This window comes from Erpetoichthys calabaricus, chromosome 12, assembly GCF_900747795.2.
Source record: "Erpetoichthys calabaricus chromosome 12, fErpCal1.3, whole genome shotgun sequence".
In the NCBI taxonomy this organism is placed as follows: domain Eukaryota; kingdom Metazoa; phylum Chordata; class Cladistia; order Polypteriformes; family Polypteridae; genus Erpetoichthys; species Erpetoichthys calabaricus.
In genome coordinates this window covers 130,426,575-130,440,577 of record NC_041405.2, presented here as the reverse complement: position 1 = coordinate 130,440,577, position 14,003 = coordinate 130,426,575, and the positions used below count along the sequence as shown (strand labels likewise).

The following is a 14,003-nucleotide window of genomic DNA, read 5'->3' as shown; positions in this document are numbered from 1 at the left end:
TGCCACCACAAGGAGACAATTTATAAGGGGGGACCGGAAGTGATGTAAAATGATGTTGGGGAAGCCGTGGTGATAAATGGGTAGATGACGTCATCCAGAGGGGACCAGAGGTAAGAAAGGAACCCAGAAATGGGTGGAATCAGTAGTCCTCCAGGAACAGTTATGGCGGCGGTGCTTCGTTCTTTCTAGGGGAACATAAAAAGAGAGGTTAGTACCCCGCCGTTGTCCCCTGGCATGACTTGTCGCGGTGTGCATCCTTAAACCGCTCCCCATGCGCTTTTGCGTGACAATATATATATATAAATATATATATTTAGTGACCAGGGAACAGACGTTATTAAAGCAAAGTGTCAGTGTCAGAGAGTCAATCCTACTGTCATCTAAGATTGAATTGAAGTGAAAAAAATAGGAGTTGAAAACCAAAAATCATCTTTTAGCAGTTCACGTGCCAACAAAGTGAGTTTTTTCTTTTATCTATCCATCATCTTTAAAACCGGCTATTTAAAGCGTCGCACCTCTAATGTCACAAGCAGTGCACTTCCAGCTACCAGGACATTGCAGCAGTGAAACAATGCTAAGAAAATGCTGACATCCATGACCAAAACAACATGGCATCCAGTAGGATGTGATTAGAATTGAGAATTTGGAGATCACATGGAGTATTTTTATTAATGCCAAATGATTCTCCATATCAACAAGCAAACCTATATAGCTGAATATAAATATATTAATGCATCCCACTTATACAAGGTCAAGCTTATAAATCCGAAAGGGAGAGTGGCGAGGCATAAAAACTCCTGGCTCAAATAACAAAACAGTTCTTCTTGTAACAATAATAAACTTTAGTAAGTAAAATATTCAGAAAATATAAACAAAGAGTAAATGCAAAATGAAAAAGGCACATACTAAATGTGTAGGCAACTAAAAAAGGAGCAAACTTCAAATTTGTTGTTGTACATGAGTACTACAGGAGCACAGTCAAGGCTCAAAGCAGAAAGGCGCCAATGCCTTCGACAAAAGGGAAAGCAAAGCCAGACCCACTTCTTCGTTTTTACTCTCAGAGAATAGGATGATACCAGAGTCAGCAACTATGACTATATAAAAACGCAAAACCCCAGAAATGTGCATTCATTAATGAACCAACTAGTCATGGTGACAGAACGGGTATTTAAGAACCATCTCAAGCTCTGTTACTCTAAGACCTTGATGGTCGTTACTCTTGTTTCAATTGATTTTCATGCACTGCCTAAACGTAACTAAACGGGGCTACAGTGCATCCGGAAAGTATTCACAGCACATCACTTTTTCCACATTTTGTTATGTTACAGCCTTATTCCAAAATGGATTAAATTCATTTTTTTCCTCAGAATTCTACACACAACACCCCATAAGGACCACATGAAAAAAGTTTACTTGAGATTTTTGCAAATTTATTAAAAATAAAAAAATTGAGAAAGCACATGTACATAAGTATTCACAGCCTTGGCCATGAAGCTCAAAATTGAGCTCAGGTGCATCCTGTTTCCCCTGATCATCCTTGAGATGTTTCTGCAGCTTAATTGGAGTCCACCTGTGGTAAATTCAGTTGACTGGACATGATTTGGAAAGGCACACACCTGACTATATAAGGTCCCACAGTTGACAGTTCATGTCAGAGCACAAACCAAGCATGAAGTCAAAGGAATTGTCTGTAGACCTCCGAGACAGGATTGTCTAGAGGCACAAATCTGGGGAAAGTTACAGAAAAATTTCTGCTGCTTTGAAGGTCCTAATGAGCAGAGTGGCTTTCATCATCCGTAAGCGGAAGAAGTTCGAAACCACCAAGACTCTTCCTAGAGCTGGCCGGCCATCTAAACTGAGCGATTGGGGGAGAAGGGCCTTAGTCAGGGAGGTGACCAAGAACCCGATGGTCACTCTGTCAGAGCTCCAGAGGTCCTCTGTGGAGAGAGGAGAACCTTCCAGAAGGACAACCATCTCTGCAGCAATCCACCAATCAGGCCTGTATGGTAGAGTGGCCAGACGGAAGCCACTCCTTAGTAAAAGGCACATGGCAGCCCGCCTGGAGTTTGCCAAAAGGCACCTGAAGGATTCTCAGACCATGAGAAAGAAAATTCTCTGGTCTGATGAGACAAAGATTGAACTCTTTGGTGTGAATGCCAGGCGTCACGTTTGGAGGAAACAAGTACCAATAACTAATACCATCCCTACAGTGAAGCATGGTGGTGGCAGCATCATGCTGTGAGGATGTTTTTCAGCGGCAGGAACTGGGAGACGAGTCAGGATAAAGGAAAAGATGACTGCAGCAATGTACAGAGACATCCTGGATGAAAACCTGCTCCAGAGCGCTCTTGACCTCAGACTGGGGCGACAGTTCATCTTTCAGCAGGACAACGACCCTAAGCACACAGCCAAGATATCAAAGCAGTGGCTTCAGGACAACTCTGTGAATGTCCTTGAGTGGCCCAGCCAGAGCCCAGACTTGAATCTGATTGAACATCTCTGGAGAGATCTTAAAATGGCTGTGCACCGACGCTTCCCGTCCAACCTGATGGAGCTTGAGAGGTGCTGCAAAGAGGAATGGGCGAAACTGGCCAAGGATAGGTGTACCAAGCTTGTGGCATCATATTCAAAAAGACTTGAGGCTGTAATTGCTGCCAAAGGTGCATCAACAAAGTATTGAGCAAAGGCTGTGAATACTTATGTACATGTGATTTCTCAGTTTTTTTTATTTTTAATAAATTTGCAAAAACCTCAAGTAAACTTTTTTCACATTGTCATTATGGGGTGTTGTGTGTAGAATTCTGAGGAAAAAAATGAATTTAATCCATTTTGGAATAAGGCTGTAACATAACAAAATGTGGAAAAAGTGATGCGCTGTGAATACTTTCCGGATGCACTGCATATGCTGAAACCTGAAACTTCACATGGTGTTGCTCTCTTTGTTTTACACTGTATACTAGTAATCAAATCAAGTAACAAGAGCAGAAGTCCATAAACCAAAGAATCAAAAAGTGAACTTTCCATATCCAAAAAATCAAAATCCAACATTGAAAACCAAACAACACACCCAAATGGTAATGCTGAGGGTGGTACCTCTGCTTCAACATGAGGGTGCCCCTGCCCTTAGGATCAACATACAGAAGATAATTAACAGAATTAACATAAGACAAAGCAAAATAAAAAAAAAAGAAAGTACAATACAATGCAAAAGAAAAGAAAACAGAAACATGTTCAATAACATAAAAGAAAAAATCACAAAATAAACAAACAGAAAAGAAACTAAAGCCAGGAGCGGAGAGGCCTGTTCAAACCACGACACTACTCTCTGATGCAGAAATTCTCCAGAAGAAAGGTTTGTGTCTCTTGTCAAGCTGTAAATAAGGATGAGGCAATGACATCACATGTAGTGAACATCGAAGCTCAAGACTAGAAGTGAATGTCGTTGTAACAAACAACATGGCTGTGGCAACCCAAATATCTCACAAAACAGCGACATCTGTGGAGGATGTCACTGTAATAACAATAATTATTTTTTAAATGCCAAAGTAATGGACTAAAATTACTCAGATAACACAGAAATCGAAAATTTTAAACAAAAGAAAAACCAACTATACAGGCATTTAACAGAAATCAATTTACTACTGACTGTGAACAGCAAAAACAGACGAGTTACAATAATGAGTGTTGTTTTCTTCATTTTTTGTGCTCAACAACTTTTCAGTAAAATTTTAGTTTTCCCTTCCTGGCACATAATTTTCCTGTTTCCCGCTGACGAAAGGCTCTGGAAGGTGGACCCCTGTTATAGCTGTCCTTAAACCACTACTGTATTTTTGACATCTCCTCCCTACTTCAAAAACAGAACAGTGGGACAGGCACATATATCTAAACCCTCATCTGACAGTCATATTTCTCTCACTTCCCTTTTGTCCAGCTGCCTGGTAAAAATTACAGGAGACCTGACGTTGTCCTTCCCTTCAGGGATTGTCCAGATCTTCAGCAACAGTGCCACTGCCCCTGTCCTCAGCTTTCGATTGGTGAAAACAGCAAGAGTGGACCAGTTTGTGCCCAATCAGAAGCTTCTCTTCAGGTGAGTATGGGATTCAGGTGAGAAGTGGTGGGTTCCCTAGAATGGTAGATGAGATTCTATTTCCTCTCCCCCAGCAGAAATATGATCACCCATTTATATCTCCACATTATCTGCTTATAATGCTCAGGATTGTGTATATGACTAGAATTTGGTAACATTTTTTCCAGTTTCTGGCACTATTTGGGTCTTCCGTCGCTGTTAACTTTAAGCTAAGGACTTTTGTGTTTCCAGTGATCCATCACAGACAGACCCTGACAGCAGAGACTTCTGGGTCAACATGCAGGCATTAACTGTCCATCTTCAGAGGGAAGCAGAGCTCAATCCACAGGCGTCGTATTACAATGTGGGTCTGCTCAAGTACCAGGTGCGTTATGAGTTGGTCTTTTAGAATTGTCATCTTCACTTCTCTCTGCCGCTGTCAGTCTTTGTTGTCAATGCCCCCTGTGCATTAAACTCCTGCTTGCTGTGTTTAGGTCTCCTCTCAGGACCCACGGTGTGCCCCTCTCCGCCTCTCCGCCCAGTGCATGCGCAGTGGCTCAGTCACACGTGTCTCACTGGACTACCACTACTGCCCTTCCTCCTCTTCTACAGAGCTCAGTAATGTGCAGGTGGTAATCCCCCTAGAGGAATCGGCCATGGACGTACAGTGCCAACCTGCAGGAGTGTGGTGAGTGGCAGGACCTTCAGGGTGGCCTGCTGAATCCGCCTTCACATCCCTATGGTTAAATATACCTTCCCTGTTCCAGGAATGCCGAAGAGAGGAGGCTGCTGTGGAAACTGCCCAATATCTCACTGACAACTGATGGCAAAGGTGAGTGACTCCTACAGGGGCATGAGTATGAGTATGGCAAGCCAAAAGATCTTAAAATGAGTTATGCATATGTGAAAATACAATACACTTTAAGATTTGGCATATCTTGAAAGGACACACCATTCATTCTGAGATATCTCAACTGCATTTCAAGATACAGTAATCCCTCCTCCATCGCGGGGGTTGCGTTCCAGAGCCACCCGCGAAATAAGAAAATCCGCGAAGTAGAAACCATATGTTTATATGGTTATTTTTATATTGTCATGCTTGGGTCACAGATTTGCGCAGAAACACAGAAGGTTGTAGAGAGACAGGAACGTTATTCAAACACTGCAAACAAACATTTGTCTCTTTTTCAAAAGTTTAAACTGTGCTCCATGACAAGACAGAGATCACAGTTCCCGTCTCACAATTAAAAGAATGCAAACATATCTTCCTCTTCAAAGGAGTGCGTGTCAGGAGCAGTGACTGTCACAGAGATAGAGAAAAGCAAACAAAATGTTTGGCTTTTAAGTATGTGAAGCACCGCGGCACAAAGCTGTTGAAGGCGGCAGCTCACACCCCCTCCGTCAGGAGCAGACAAAGAGAGAGAGAGAGAGGCAGAGTTTGTTTTTCAAGCAAAAATCAATACGTGCCCTTCGAGCTTTTAAGTATGCGAAGCACCGACATGCTGCACAAAAGATAGCAACGTGAAGATAATCTTTCAGCATTTTTAGACGAGCGTCCGTATCGTCTAGGTGTGCGAACAGCCCCCCTGCTCAATCCCCATAAGTCAGGATCACAGAAAGTCAGCGCAAGAGAAGGAGAAAAGTAAGCAATCTAGCTTCTCAGCCATCTGCCAATAGCGTCCCTTGTATGAAATCAACTGGGCAAACCAACTGAGGAAGCATGTACCAGAAATTAAAAGACCCATTGTCCGCAGAAACCCGCGAAGCAGCGAAAAATCCGCGATATATATTTAAATATGCTTACATATAAAATCCACGATGGAGTGAAGCCGCGAAAGGCGAAGCGCGATATAGCGAGGGATTACTGTATCTTACTGTAAAAGAAGTTCCCATTGTAATATATAATGAGAAGACAACAGTAAAGTGCTGGGGTCCATGAAGGACCCCTGTTTAGTGGCAGTCCAAAAGAAAGTAGAGTATAATGACCGTACGGTTGAAATAGTGGCTTGTTAGACCACAACTGCTAATGTTGCGACAACAGTTCATCACCATCAGCTGCAGGTTCAAGAGTGAACACCAGTTTCAGGAAGGACTACGTCTTAGTGCCTGAAGCGAAATGGGAAGGAACTTCTCGCTGAAGCAGAAATTATGATGGTGCTCCTCCCGAATGTCGTCCTCCATTCAATGGATAAAGGGGAACAGTTGCTACCATTGACATTTCCCCATTCTCAATCCCCATAGCTGACACACTCAAGATGCTACTTAGACGCACATTCCACTGTGCATTCTGAGATATCGCAAATATATTTCAAAATATTGTAGCAACCTCACCATGACTGGTTTCTAAAAGAAGAAACACAGCAGGACAAAGAAGGGATTGCAGAACAGTTTACTCGAATAGTCAAAAAATAAATAAATACACGAATGTAAAAGCAAAGCAAATGACTTTGAATTTGAACTATTTAGTTATCTATGTATCTCTCATTGCTTTGGCCCTGAGAGACGCTATCAATAGACCAAAAAAATAAAACCTCTGGTTCCACTTCCATAACCCACCTCACATACCCAGCTGAACTCCTCCTCTCTCTGCCTCTACACCTTCTAAGCTGTTCCTCGAACCATCCAGAAATCCCCGCCCCTCCATTCAAGGTGTTGCCCCTTTATGTCCCTTTACTGTCAATGATATCCCTGACGTCAGTCCTCCACGCCATTCTCTGCCCTCCTCGCTCAACCCAACAGTCATTTTCTCTTTGGGCTTCATCCCGGCTAGGATGCTACAATAACTTAAAATTAAGTCTGTAGAGACATATGTAATGCAATTCAAAATGACATTCTGTAAAGGAATGATAAAACTTGCCGAGTGTGGCTACCCAGCTAACCTAGATGAGACAGACGATGTTCAGGCTGCCTTCACCAAGCCCCTCTTTGTGTTAGGTGAGTGGTGCTATGCCTAAATAGACCCACTCAGCCATGGAGGTCGGTGATGGAGACTTGAAGCTACCTCAGTCCATCAGGATGGCGGCCATCGTGCCTTCACAGGAAGAATGCAGATTTAGTGCTGTGGACTACCAGTGTTTATCTCACTTGTCTCCTCCACCCCAGAGCCTTTGAAAGGAATAAGTGAAGAACGTAGACAGGTTACAGGTGCTATATAAATAACTGGAGGAACTGACCACATATCCCTGGATCCCATAAACGTCATCATGGATGCTTTGAAGCCATGGCACAGAATGATCTGAGATAATGGTGAGCAACCATGACTGTGGTGAGCTGCAGAGACTCCAAGAACAGTACGACATTGCCTTCATAGCTAGCCCACCTGGTACAGCCCTAGTCTGCCCTCACAGCCATAAGTGTCAAAAAGACTCATCTACCTGATCCACTGTTGAGGGACTTTTGGATCACGCTTAGTCTGGGCGACCCTGCTGGGATTGCAGATAGCATCACTTAGAACTTTACTGAGCCACGCAAGTCCTTCCAATCCACCAAGGCATTGATTTCCATTAATTTGACAAAAATTTTCAATGGAACTTCCTGTCAATTTTAAGATATCTTAAAACAAATTTGAGATATCTCGGAAAAGAGAAGGAAATTCTCTTGAGATATTATGAAATATCTGAGGTGTCTTGAAAATGTATTTCAGATTATCTTCATTATGTTTTATGTTTCCCCTGTCTAAAATACTTATTAGATATCTCTGATTCATTTCATGATATCTTAAGATGGATCTCTGCTCCATTTCACATTTCTTAAAATGTATTTCAAGATCTCGTAAATCAAGGTCTCTCGAGTCACAGGTTGCCACTCTTGGTTCGCAAGTCACCATTGTATTAAATGGGAGTGGACTGCATATGGGTTGCAAAGTGCGTTGTGGTGGGTCACCGCAGGTTGATTAAGCAATCAACATGGCTGTGCTATAACAGTCAACGGGGATTCTCTGAGGATCGTCAATTACCGTACTTATAAGCACTTCAATAACTCGGTTATTCAAAGAAACCTGATTTCTAAAATGCTATGTAAACCCTTATTCCATTTAGAGAATTCTGGTTAGTGTCCTCTGAGAAACCTGATTATCAGAGATAGATTTCTCCGCAAATAATCCGGCTATATTGCCATGTAAATCCATAACCGGGTTACGATTAAGGATTCTCTAGTCTGCGCATGTCCGTTGCCTTCTGTCTGCCTGTATGTGCATTTCCTTCTCACGCGTTTTAAGCAGTCACTGGTAGAAGTGTCCACAAAATACATTTCCAGAGGCAAATATTTGGACAATCACCTTCATTCTTCTCAATCTGCCTCAATATTTCACAATTTGTTAAATTTTACGTTGATGAAAGTACAGAGCTAAACTCAACATGTTACGTAAACTGTTAAAAGTAACACGTGTAACGCAGTCCAATTATTAATGAGTAACCTAACGCAATACAATATTTTCAGCTGCACTGGGTGTATGGCATGAAGCACACGTAGCGAGTCCTTTGTAGGGCTCAGTTGCATAGCCAAGAGTTTGTCACGTGCAATCTGGTATCCGAAACCTATAAATTAAGCGTTGATGTGATTAAACATATTTATAAAACACTAGCCATGTAAGCACGTGCTATAAAAAGCCTGGGGTCCTAGAAACTATTGATATCGTCAGAAAATAAACTGCGATGTAAAGATGTCAGGCAATTGAAAGGAACTACTCTGGGCGTCTCTCTCCAGGAGGATTCGTTTTGTCGATGTGCTCGCATCGCTTGTGTATTAGCGGCGGGAGGAAAAGTAAAAGGGATACCGGTTTATCAATGTTAGCAGCTAAGTGACTGACTTTCTTCGGAGGTTTCGTTTTACTGACATGTGACCCCGCTTGTGTTATTAGCGGCTAAGCGAGTTGTCTGTTTCCTTGGAGGCGGAGCCCTTACCCCGACTCCACCTCTCACTTCCGGGCCGGACAGACAGACCCACACACTTCCACGTGAAGACGTTTATACAGTTCGGTCCATAAATATTTGGACAGAGACAACTTTTTTCTAATTTTGGTTCTGTACATTACCACAATGAATTTTAAATAAAACAACTCTGATGCAGTTGAAGTGCAGACTTTCAGCTTTAATTCAGTGGGGTGAACAAAACGATTGCATAAAAATGTGAGGCAACTAAAGCATTTTTTGAACACAATCCCTTCATTTCAGGGGCTCAAAAGTAATTGGACAAATTAAATAACTGAAAATAAAATGTTCATTTCTAATACTTGGTTGAAACCCCTTTGCTGGCAATGACAGCCTGAAGTCTCGAACTCATGGACATCACCAGATGCTGGGTTTCCTTCTTTTTAATGCTCTGCCAGGCCTTTACTGTAGCGGCTTTCAGTTGCCGTTTGTTTGTGGGCCTTTCTGTCCGAAGTTTAGTCTTCAACAAGTGAAATGCATGCTCAGTTGGGTTAAGATCAGGTGACTGACTTGGCCATTCAAGAATTTTCCACTTCTTTGCTTTAATAAACTTCTGGGTTGCTTTGGCTGTATGTTTTGGGTCATTGTCCATCTGTATCATGAAACGCCGCCCAATCAATTTAACTGCATTTAGCTGGATTTGAGCAGACAGTATGTCTCTGAACACCTCAGAATTCATTCAGCTGCTTCTGTCCTGTGTCACATCATCAATAAACACTAGTGTCCCAATGCCACTGGCAGCCATGCACACACAGTCCATCACACTGCCTCCACCGTGTTTTACAGATGATGTGGTATGCTTTGGATAATGAGCTGTTCCACGCTTTCTCCATACTTTTTTCTTGCCATCATTCTGGTAGAGGTTGATCTTGGTTTCATCTGTCCAAAGAATGTTTTTCCAGAACAGTGCTGGCTTTTTTAGATGTTCTTTAGCAAAGTCCAAACTAGCCTTTCTGTTCTTGAGGCTTATGAGTGGCTTGCACCTTGCAGTGCACCCTCTGTATTTACTTTCATGCAGTCTTCTCTTTATGGTAGACTTGGATATTGATACGCCTACTTACTGGAGAGTGTTGTTCACTTGGTTGGCTGTTGTGAAGGGGTTTCTCTTCACCATGGAAATGATTCTGCGATCATCCACCACTGTTGTCTTCCGTGGACGTCCAGGTCTTTTTGCGTTGCTGAGTTCACCAGTGCTTGCTTTCTTTCTCAGGATGTACCAAACTGTAGATTTTGCCACTCGTAATATTGTAGCAATTTCTCGGATGGGTTTTTTCTGTTTTCGCAGCTTAAGGATGGCTTCTTTCACCTGTATGGAGAGCTCCTTTGAATGCATGTTGTCTGTTCACAGCAAAATCTTCCACATGCAAGCACCACACCTCAAATCAACTCCAGGCCTTTTATCTGCTTAATTGATAATGACATAACGACAGACTTGCCCACACCTGTCCATGAAACAGCCTTTGAGTCAATTGTCCAATTACTTTTGAGCCCCTGAAATGAAGGGATTGTGTTCAAAAAATGCTTTAGTTGCCTCACATTTTTATGCAATCGTTTTGTTCACCCCACTGAATTAAAGCTGAAAGTCTGCACTTCAACTGCATCTGAGTTGTTTCATTTAAAATTCATTGTGGTAATGTACAGAACCAAAATTAGAAAAAAGTTGTCTCTGTCCAAATATTTATGGACTTAACTGTATATAAGACAAGAGAATGATCACAGACGTCATGCTTATTTTCAGGATCACAGTGGCCAATGATAACGTTTAACTCAGTTTAATGACATCAGAGCGTTTTGACAAAGGAAAACTCCGGAAGATTACTTGCTCACGTAGACACGGATTATTAAGAAACCAGGTTTTCTGCCTTAACTGGGTTGGTTATTCACCTTAATCTGGTCGTGTGAATGCATGTAAACGCACTGATGGAGTCGCTCTTGAAGGCACGGAGAAGGGCAAGATTGAGTCACAAGAGAAAAACATTTAAGAAACTCTGGTCTAGGATATCTTTAAAAAGAGATGAACTTACTTCAGGATACCTGAAAGGTTTTATGCTTATTTTCACATATCTCAAGTGTATCTCAACATACCATAAAAAGTCCACCTGAAAGAATAGGCCATTTTACTGGAAGTGATTTGGAGGTATCATAACATGCACTCTCCGGCCATTTTATTAGGTCCATCTGTTCAACTGCTTGTCAATGCAAACATCTAATCAGCCAATCACATGGCAGCAGCTCAATGCATTTAGGCCTGTAGACATTATCAGGACGAACTGCTGAAGTTCAAACCGAACATCAGAATGGGGAAGAAAGGAGATTTAAGTGACTTTGAACGTGGCATGGTTGTTGGTGTCCAATGGGCTGGTGTCAAGTATTTCAGAAACTGCTGATCTACTGGGATTTTGGTGCACATCTGTCTCTAGGGTTTACAGAGAATGGTCTGAAAAATGGAAAATACCCAGTGAGCGGCAGTTCTCTGAGCAAAAAGATTCCAGAGGTCAGAGGAGAATGGCCAGACTGGTTTGAGCTGATGGAAAGGCAACAGTAACTCAGATAACCACTTGTTACAAATGAGGTATGCAGAAGAGCAACGCAGAATATACAACATGTTGAACCTTGAAGCAGATGGGCTGCAGCAGCAGGAGACCACAGCGGGTGCCACTCCTATTGGCTCACCAAAATTGGATAATAGAAGATTGGAAAAATGTTGCCTGATCTGATGAGTCTCAATTTCTGCCACGACATTTGGATGGTAGAGTTAGAATTTGCTGTCAACAACATGAAAGCATGGATCCATCCTGCCTTGTATCAACGCTTCAGGCTGGTGGTGTTGGTGTAATGGTGTGAGGGATGTTTTCTTGGAACACTTTGGGCCCCGTAGTGCCAACTGAGTATCGTTTAAATGCTACAGCCTACCTGAGTATTGTTGCTGCCCATGTCCATCCCTTTGTGACCGCAGAATACCCTTCACACCATGTCACAAAACTCAAATCACCACAAACTGCTTTCTTGAACATGACATGTTAGTTCAGTGTACTCAAACAGCCTCCACAGTTAACCAGATCTTAATCCAAATGAGCACCTTTAGGATGTGGTGGAATGGGAGATTCGCATCATGGATGTGCAGCCGACAAATCTGCAGCAACTGTGACGCTGTCATGTCAGTATGGACCAAAACCGCTGAGGAATGTTTGCAGCACCTTGTTGAGTATATGCCATGAAGAATTACAGCAGTTCTGAAGGCCAAAAGGGGGTCCAACCCGGTACTAGCAGAGTGTACCTAATAAAGTGGCCAGTGAGTGTTCATGCAAGGTCACTTCGAGACATCACATAAATGTAATGTAGATATCTTAAAAGGTAAAAGAACGTACTTTAAGACATCTAGAGACAAGATATCTCAAATTCATTTCAAGATGTTTCTGAACGCCATACTTTAAAGATCTCGTCTTTCTCCTGAAGGTTGAGACCCTCAAGAATGTCATATCAGAAGGTGAAAAGGCAAAAGGGTCTTGTAGACACCTTGGAGGGGGGGAGGGCAGCACTACATGTCCAGACTTCTTAACCTTCAGCTGGACTATTTGTGGATCAGACTGTTCACGTTCAGGGCTTCCAGGAACCAATGGCTCCACTTTCCTTCTTCTCACATCTGATTTTCTTCTGTCTGCTCTTCACCAGGGAAGGTGCGAGCCAGCTGGCAATGTCGTGATGGCCACTGTGGACCTCCCCCCAACGTTGGAGTACAGTTTGTGGGATCTGGAGATGCCTTGTCAGGGGTTGACTTGGAACTGGTCGGTGGCCGATATCGCATGTCACTAGTCAAGAAGAGGTTTGCCACCGGTAAGTAGAGTTGTGAGTCTGTGAATCGGGAAAGAACCGTAGGCACCATAAGACTTGTGTGTCTGTACCGGTCAGTAGATGTGAGTGTGATGCTGTCTCATGTTGTCGTCTGGGAATCAATAAGAAGGTGAAAACGAGGGAGCCGCCATCCCGAGCTACTTAACACCCCCTCTGACCAGGCATGCATGCATGAAGACCAAACAATTCCTGCCCCCTTACAGAGAGGGTGTGGCCAATGTGAAGCCCCGCCCCACATGAAAAACGCCGTCTCTGCAGAAGGAAGCCAGGCATATGGGATGGTACACCAAGAGAAACAAAGCTTGATTTTGTCAAGTTGGGATAGATCCAGTTGGAAAAGATTGGGTCAATTGTGGATTGGTTGGACCACTCCAAGTCTGCATAGGCCAGTCATGCCTGTATCAGTTTAAGTCACAAGTGGTCAGAATAAAACAAATTTGTTCAGGCCAAGCGAGGTCGGATTGGGTCAAAGTAGGATAAGCCAATATAATAATATTAGGTAAGACCCCATCAGGCCACGTTGGCCAGATTATGTCAGCTCAGGTCAGGACCTTCTTCATGTTGAGTTAAGTTAGCTCAGACTGGGACTGTAAACCTAAAGCAGATTCAGTTAGGCCGGGTCAGGTGGGGCGTTGGCTGTTGTCTGTGACTCATGTCTTCTCATTCGTTTTCTGTCTCATAATGTTACCCTCTGAAACCCTCGAGCCCAACGGAGGCATTGTCCTTTCTAACGGATTTCTGGAATTTTCTGTATTCCAGAAAGAGGTTGCCTGGAAAAACTGTTGAGTGGACATCCCCGTGTGGGCCAGGCCGCCCCTAAAGCTAAGGGCCGCTACGTCCACGAGTCGGCGGTCTAGCTGTCCAAGGTAGTGCTGCTGCTGCTGCTCATCATGTGGCTTCTCTATCCACCTCATGCTGCTTATCCCTCCATCATTTTTTTGGCTCCTTGTTTTGTTTTTTCCCCACAATGCTTTTCTCTCTAATATGCTAATCATTTTTTGAAGCACTCTCAACATCTCTGCCAATATGCCACTGTTCAAAACTAGCCACTTTCTATGAGCTGAGCAAAGTCATCAGGATTTGCTTCCAAGCTTCATCATTAGCCAATCATGCCAAAGTGCTGCCAGAGTGTTGAGCTAGTCGTGTGAAAAAGGAAG

At 43.0% G+C, this 14,003-nt stretch overlaps 1 protein-coding gene across 1 annotated transcript in view; it reads left to right on the top strand.

Moving 5' to 3' along the window:
• The window catches only part of fcho1 (FCH and mu domain containing endocytic adaptor 1), a 112,653-nt gene that overhangs the window by 96,079 nt on the left and 2,571 nt on the right, over positions 1-14,003 (top strand). Inside the window, exons 24-28 of the mRNA XM_051934682.1 lie at positions 3,932-4,087; positions 4,319-4,451; positions 4,561-4,754; positions 4,834-4,898; positions 12,667-12,828. Of these exons, the coding sequence (XP_051790642.1) occupies positions 3,932-4,087; positions 4,319-4,451; positions 4,561-4,754; positions 4,834-4,898; positions 12,667-12,828 (710 nt within the window). The remainder of the gene's footprint in view (positions 1-3,931; positions 4,088-4,318; positions 4,452-4,560; positions 4,755-4,833; positions 4,899-12,666; positions 12,829-14,003) is intronic.